General features: G+C 37.0%; 1 protein-coding gene across 1 annotated transcript; it reads left to right on the top strand.

The window, feature by feature from the left end:
* The first annotated feature begins 458 nt into the window (after positions 1-458).
* Positions 459-5,513, top strand: LOC122290733 (putative disease resistance protein RGA3). The gene is made up of 3 exons (XM_043098343.1): positions 459-3,613; positions 3,866-4,027; positions 5,031-5,513. Exon 1 carries the CDS (start codon positions 459-461, stop codon positions 2,247-2,249), a length of 1,791 nt encoding a protein of 596 aa, XP_042954277.1. The 3' UTR covers positions 2,250-3,613; positions 3,866-4,027; positions 5,031-5,513.
* Positions 5,514-8,021: the final 2,508 nt, after the last annotated feature.

Raw genomic sequence — 8,021 nt, 5'->3', positions numbered from 1 at the left:
ATCTTCAACAATAACATCAATTTTCATGCATAACACGCAACTCCATGTTTCAGGGCATTATAAATGTTGGTCACAACCAGAGTTCTCTGTATTCAAAGCCAGCATATCCTCCTTCCATCCCTCAAGCAACTCAACTCAAGAGCCGTTTTCAGCAATACTCCTTGATCACCAACCATCAAAAAATGGCGAAAGGCGTTCTCTTCGACATTGTTGCACGAATCATTGAGAGCTTGGGCTCCCTGGCTCTCAAAGAGATTGGACAGCTCTGGAGTGTCACAGATGAGCTTGTGAAGCTCAAGAACACCGTTTCGACAATCCAAGCCGTGCTTCTTGATGCTGAGGAGCAACGGGCAGTGAACAACCATGAAGTTATTGATTGGCTTGAAAAGCTTAAGGATGTCGTTTATGATGCAGAGGACTTGTTGGATGGTTTCTCCACTGAGTCTCTGTTGTGAGAGATGATGACTCGGGATAAGATGGCAAAAAAGGTACGAATCTTCTTCCCCAAATCAAATCAACCTATCTATAATCTGAAAATGGGTCATAAGATTAAGGAAATTAGACAGAAGTTAGATGCCATCGCAACTGATAGGAAATTCCACTTAGAGGAACGCCCTGTGGAGATGGGAGTAAGCCGTAGGAAGAGGGATGATAGTCATTCCTACGTACCTGAGGCAGGAGTTATTGGTAGAGAGGATGCCAAGAAGGAGATCATAGAAAGACTTCTTTATGATTCCAATGTTAAAAAGAGTGTCGGAATCCTTCCGATTACCGGTATCGGAGGTTTAGGAAAGACCACACTAGCTCAATTCATCTTTAATGATGAGGAAATAGATAAACATTTTCAGCTAAAAATGTGGGTGTGTGTCTCTAAGAGTTTTGAAGTCGAAAAAGTTGTTGAAAAAATCCTGGAATCGGCAATAAAAAAGAAACCAGACAATGTTGAAATGGATACATTAGTGCATGGTCTTCGAAAAGAAATTGGTGGAAAGAAATACTTACTTGTGTTGGATGATGTTTGGAATGAGGATGTTAAAAAATGGGATGATTTGAAAGTACTGTTGGAGGTTGGTGCAAGTGGCAGTAGAATATTAATAACTGCACGAAGTAAAAAAGTTGCACAAATTACCCAAACAATTGCAGAATATTCCTTACAGTGTTTAGACGAACGGGAGTCATGGTGTTCATTCAAGCAAGTGGCATTTGAGAACGGACAAGAGCCAGTGAATTCTAGAAAAGTGGAAGTTGGAAAGGAGATTGTAGAAAAGTGTTCAGGTGTCCCTCTTGTCATCAAAACAATTGGAAGGTTACTGTCCTTGGAAAATTCTGATGCAGGGTGGGTTTCTTTCAAAAACAATAAACTGCCAAAAATAAAAGAAAATGATATCTTACCAACTCTTAAGCTGAGTTATGATCAACTTCCATCACATTTGAAACAATGTTTTGCTTATTGTAGTATATTTCCAAAGGATTACGTGATGGAAAAATCAAAATTGATAAATCTCTGGATAGCACAAGGGTTTATCAAACTATCCAATCAAAATGAATGTCTTGAAGATGTTGGTCATGAGTATTTCATGGATTTACTTTGGAGATCCTTCTTTCAAGAAGCTGAAATGGATTATTTGGAAAACGTGATTTGGATTAAAATGCACGACGTCATGCATGATCTTGCAAGCTCAGTAGCAGGATCGTTTATCACCAAATTAGAATCCAAAGAAAAAAGTGTTAGTGAGAAAACTCGACACGTATCATTGGTCAACAATAGAGATTTTTCCTTTGTAACTCCAACTTCCTCGCCTAAAGCTAGTAGGATACGAACACTTCTTTCACTTGGTAAATTCGAGAATTTGCAAGAGTCAAGTACTTCATGTGAAGCAATCTTTTCAAGTATGAAGTTCTTGCGAGTGCTGGATTTACATGGAAGACAGCTTGATTTAGTACCGAGTTCCATATCTAAGTTGAAGCATTTAAGAGATCTTGATCTTTCATGGAATGAAAAAATCGAGAAGCTGCCCGATTCCATAACTAGGTTGCAAAATTTGTATACACTAAGACTCTCTGGTTGCACTGCGCTTAAAGAATTGCCTAGAGGAATTACGAAATTAGTCAACCTGAGGCATCTTTACAATGATGGATGTGATAGTTTGACTTATATGCCACGTGAATTGGGGCAATTGAAAAATCTCCAGACATTATCTAAGTTTGTTGTCCACTCTAATTCGGCCCCAGAGGATAGTGGCAGTTAAGCGAGCTAAACAAACTGAACAGCCTAAGAGGAGAATTAGAGATCAGGGGGGAAGACTTCGCATTAGAATGTAAGGGTGCAAATCTAAAGGAGAAGGAACATCTTCAGGTTTTGACTTTACGTTGGAGCAGGGACAATGTTAATTCACGTGATGAAATGGCATTGGAAGGCCTTGATCCTCACCCAAATCTTAAAAAGCTGTTTATATATAATTATGGGGGTGTGAGGGTTCCGACGTGGCTTAAGCAGTTGTGGGAAATTGAAATATTTGCCACCATTGAGTCGACTACCCTCTCTTAAGAGTATTTTGCTGTACAACCTTGTGGAAATAGAGTACGTATCAGATTGTAGTGACAACAATGAGTTATCTTTATCTTCTTCTTCTTCGTCGGCTCCAACAGCAATTTTTCCATCTCTGGAGGCAATTTATTTCTATTCATGTCCTAATCTCAAGGGTTGGTGGAGGATGAGTGACTATTATAATGTGGATATCAATACTACTGATAACGAGAATTCCTTTGAAACATCATCAATGACGGAGAGTACTACGGGGCATGCTTTACTACTCCCTTCTTTTCCTCGTCGTTCAAATTTAGAAGTATGGGATTGCCCTATGTTGACTTCATTGCCAATGTTTCCACATCTGAAAGAAGTGTTATACCTAAGGAATGCCAGCTGGAAGCCAGTGCAACAAACAATAACGAATGCCTCCTCCTCCTCCTCCACTTCCTCCACCCCCATTGCCTTTTCATCTGCTCCTCTCTCCAAATTGAAGAGAATAATCTTACGTCAAATTGAGGATCTAGAAACACTGCCAGAGGATGGGTTGCAAAACCTCATATCTCTCCAGTATTTGACGATAACTTACTGCCCTAAATTAAAGTCTCTCTCCCAAGGTGTACAATATCTCACTGCGCTTCAAAACCTGGAGCTTACTGATTGTCCTCTGCTTGATCTAGGCAACGATGAGCACCAGATGCAATGGAAAGGGCTTAAAAGCCTCATCTCTTTGGAGTTTCAGATTATTCCGAAAATGGTGTCTCTCCCATTGGGGCTTCAATATGTAACCACTCTCCGACAGCTCGTAATCTCAAATTGTTCAAGCTTGATGGCTATACCAGAGTGGATTTGCCATTGGGCATCACTTGAGCGGTTCACAATTAATACATGTTCTGGTTTAACATCACTGCCTGAAGCAATAAGTAGGCTAACCTCTTTGAAAACGTTGGCAATTTATGATTGCCCCATCTTATTACGAAGATGCGAACAAGAGAGAGGTGAGGATTGGCCCAAGATTGCTCACATCCCAGAGCGGGACTTTTTACCTAGATCCAGACTGGAATACGCCATCCTTGACTGATCCAGGTATTTTTCTACCAATTTTATCTTTATCCCCGCATCCACCTTCTTCACCTTCAGTTTATAAAATTCTATTTGCAGAAACAACTTTTGAGTAAAGAAGAAACAGGAGAGGGATTGAGAGTTTGTTAAAAAATCTAATGCACTGCGATTTCTACGAGTAAATAACTTAGTTATGATTACCTCGCTTTCTTAATTGTTTTATTCTTCCCTATTCAAGTAATAAATATCACCATATGCATGATTCTTCACATCCAGGAGAATAGTAAGGAGGCCGAAGAAGAGCAAAGGGAAGAAATATAGGAGGGGTTTGCGGAGGAGATCCAGGACTGGAATCCGGAGGCCACAATGTTGAGGCTGTATAATTTCACGACAACAATTTCAACAGGGCCTGCATGTTTCTCAGCGTGGAAAGTGATGGTAATTTGATTTTCCTGAACTTGGGTGCTTTTTTAGTCTTGATTACTGATTCTACAACACATACAACTTTTCTCAAGACTAACATAGTATCGAAAAGATATCACTCAACGCAATCGTCTAACTTGGTTGCCAATGCTTGCACTAAACGGCAACTCAAGTATACCTGCCACCACCAAATGCCATTTCAAACTAGAAATCAAAGTTAGACTTGACACACTTAATTTGACCCAATATAGTAGTATTTAGAATGGTTGAACTTTGCTAGAACCTCAATTAAGTTATCCACAAACAGGACAGTATCATCGTCGGCCATTACATACCATCTCACATCTTCATCTCTCTGTCTAAATGTCCCCATTATTGTGCATACTATTAGAACTTGAACCGGCCTCACAATTTTTGGGTATACTTTCAGTTTATTGATATTTTCATTGACACGAAAAGGAGGAGAAGTTGAAGGCCAAGGTTGTAACTCCGACGTGAGTGATCTGTCTAGGAAAAGATATCCCTAGGTGATGTTTGGTCGCCACCAAGCTTCAATGTATGGTTTATTGTACTTCCATGTGTTCATGGAACCAACTATGCCAAACACAATGTGGCTGACGTTGGTAGGAGAATTGGTGATAATGGGAGTTGAGGAAGGACATTTCTGCTTTATGGTTGATAAGAGATCTGAAGGTTGGTAATTAGGAGGGTTAAACAAGAAAGTGTAGAACAAAAACAAGACTAGACCTGAAATAGCCAGAGATTTGCATTGGGTTCCAAGTGATAAAGGGCTGAGAGTTTGTTTAATGGTGCTCAAGTTAAGAGAAGTTTGAGAAGACATTGTAAATGGTGGGAAGATATTGATGCAAAACTATGGTAAAATCAAATTAATAAAAGAAAGATTTCAATTGAAGTTTGAGAAACAGTTTTGAAAGCTCCAAGTACTTTTAAAGTCAATGATTCTATTTCAAGATTGAAAATAAATGTGATTTTGCTCACTTTTGAACCTTATTCTCAGGTTATGTTTTGGATTTCTTGAGAAGTGTATTATCAAGTGCTTCAGGGCAAGCATGCATGCATTCAGCTTTTTTAACTGGAGTTATGCAGAGGAGGCTGCAGGATCTTAAGGAGAACTGAACAAGTCCTTGCAATTTTCATGCCATACATACATGTTAGCTTAGCTTGGCCAGCAGTTACATTGACACAAAGGATTTGTGAAACTTTCAAAATACGCATCCAAAACCTGCTTGGAAAAGTTTATTTCAATTGGAGAAAAACAAAACAAAAGGTTCACTTTTGTTCCACTGCTTAACCTTCAGCCAAAATTTGCAAGCTTTATCATTCTTGGAAATAAAGCGAAGTTGAGCCAGTTTCCAAAAACCTGCAAATATCACATGATTTATGCTTTTTTACTTCACACAAAACAGGCCAAGATGTTGGGCACTTTGCGTTGCATGAGATTGGTATAAAAAAGCATTAATCGATGTCGTTTTCTACCAAACTTGTAACTGAGTATTGCTTTTTCCTCAAGTATCTCATTAATTCCCCTAATTTTATCCAATTTATCATTTAGGTCCAGAAAAGGTTGCTTAAGCTGATAAATTTCTGCCTCATTAAGTATGAACAGCCATTGAATGGGAGTTGATCACCATATATTTAACTAGTCAAGCATCTGAGGAAAAAAAAAATAAAAATTGTTTAATCTGTTTAATCTGATTGTGGGTTGTTTGAACATAATATTGTTTTAATTAATAATTATAAGAAATTAAATATTGAGGAAAGAAAATGAAGTTTTGTAGAGGAAGAAGAGAAACTGTATGCTATTTAATATTTATTGCTATTACATTTCAAAATATATATACCATATGTTTAAGGCAAAACTATGTGTGTGTAAGGCTTATTATGATTTGTTCAAAGTCATTGACTCAATGTAAACAAGATTCAACAAACTTGATAAAATTACAGTTGCTTTCCTTTTTAAGACTATTTGAACTACCCACAGTGTAAGCAATTTGCATTTTCAAACTTTTAATACCAATACAACAGACCAATTTGATATGTCATTTCATCGTAATTAAAATTTTTCTGAATGTTTCTAAATACCAATTTAATTCATGCAATTTACAAATTACTAAGCAAAAAATTATTGTATAAAATCATGCGCGCAAAGGAAGTGAGGAGTCAGAGAAATAATAGGCCAATATCAGAGGCCGGAAGGACAAGGAATGTGGACTAGATTGGTGTGAATGGGATACCAGGGACCTGCAATTGTTGAGATGCTTCAAGAATCAAGTATAGTATGATCATTTTCTCGATGAAAAATCACATTTAGAGCATTTCTGCCAGTATTGTAAAACATTTTCCCAGACCAAGTACACATACTATCACACAATTAACATGCTTTCAATGCTAATTAAACAGCTGCCATCTGTATGCTTCAAGCATCTTGCACCATAAAACATTTTGTTTGATTGTATCCATATGGTGTGCATGTGTTGCTTCCCCTCATAAGAGGAAAATAAAAATATTTCCTAGGTGAAAATTATGCAAATAGTATTGTTCATCAGCAGGTACAGCTAAAACAAAGCTACACAAGTTGCAGTAATCATCTTTAATATTCCAATGAAAGCATTATGGATTACATACGCATAATAACTACACACATTATGTGTGCACTACTAGCAGTCAAAATTTAAACTATTTTGCTAGGCAAGGGGCTTTTTTCAATAGGTAAACAACTAAACAAGAGACATTTCACATCCAATCAGTATAGGCTTTCCACTTGCAAGATTACACAAGGAAAATCCAATGTAGCCTTCAATTATAAGATATTCTAACAAGCATTGGTAAGGTATGATGATATTCCACGATCAATTGTAACCTCACTCAAAAAAAGTATTGGTTCTTCAGAATCATACTCATTTTTAGCCGCATCCCTAATAACATGACACTCCAAACGGTGTCGTAATGTGATACTAATTGGACCCTTAAAAACAGAGTCAAGGCATTCTCTGTAATTTTCAGAGTCTGAAGAATATTAAGGACCAACTTCCAGTCAGATAGGAGAAAGCCAACAATTATGTGAAAGATGTCATAAAAAGGTGTGGGTGGCTGAGACCATTGTATAAATTGGTGTCATTAAATTATCAAATTGTTAGCGAAACAAACGCCTTTAAACAAGGCGGAGGATACTGAAAATCAGTTGATAATAATTGCTAAGTACAGTCTGAAAGCAAAAGAATCTGGAGTAGATATCGCCTAACATAAATTCAGTTGATGCAAATACCAGGGCTTGTACAGTCTGAAAGCAAAAGAATCTGAAATAGATATCATTTTCTACCTTGAAATTCAGTTGATGCGGATTCCAGGGTTTTAGACTTCATTCCCAAGAATAAACCCACTCTTAACACTGAATTAGACAAGCATTATGCATATTACCTTAGAGATAATTAATGGAAAAATGATCATATTTAGAAAAGCTTACTTGCAATGACTAAAATCTGGAAAACCAAAAAGTAAAGAAAATCAGGAAAAACAAAAAAAATGCAGTATTCTCTTCAAAGTTGACATGCATACTTCTATTAATATCAAGCACCACTAGAGATTTTAAATACAATATTATAAAAAATCCCATGGCTCCTTAGTTTTCTATACATGTTAACCTTCCACTGATCTAGGCCATTCATTTTTTTTTTTTTGGGTAAGTTACCTGGTGTTAACATTATAGACACACATATGGGTTAGTGCATTGCTAATATATTTAGCTAACATATTGTAAAACTAATGCTTCACATCTACCATATGCATACCCTCTTCTACCTTAGACCCTAAGAGGACTATGTTATTAAATTAAATCTAGCACGGACAACTTTCACTAGCAAGTACCACACTGAAGATTCACTATAAGGTAATTACCCTAATTTAATACATTTTTATAAGTGCCCTAAATTAATATTTTAATTCTATAACAAGTTCTAATTCATTCAATACAGCTAAAATTAAATGCACA

This window comes from Carya illinoinensis, chromosome 13 (assembly GCF_018687715.1).
Source record: "Carya illinoinensis cultivar Pawnee chromosome 13, C.illinoinensisPawnee_v1, whole genome shotgun sequence".
NCBI classification, from domain to species: Eukaryota; Viridiplantae; Streptophyta; class Magnoliopsida; order Fagales; family Juglandaceae; genus Carya; species Carya illinoinensis.
This window is presented reverse-complemented; position numbering and strand designations above follow the sequence as displayed.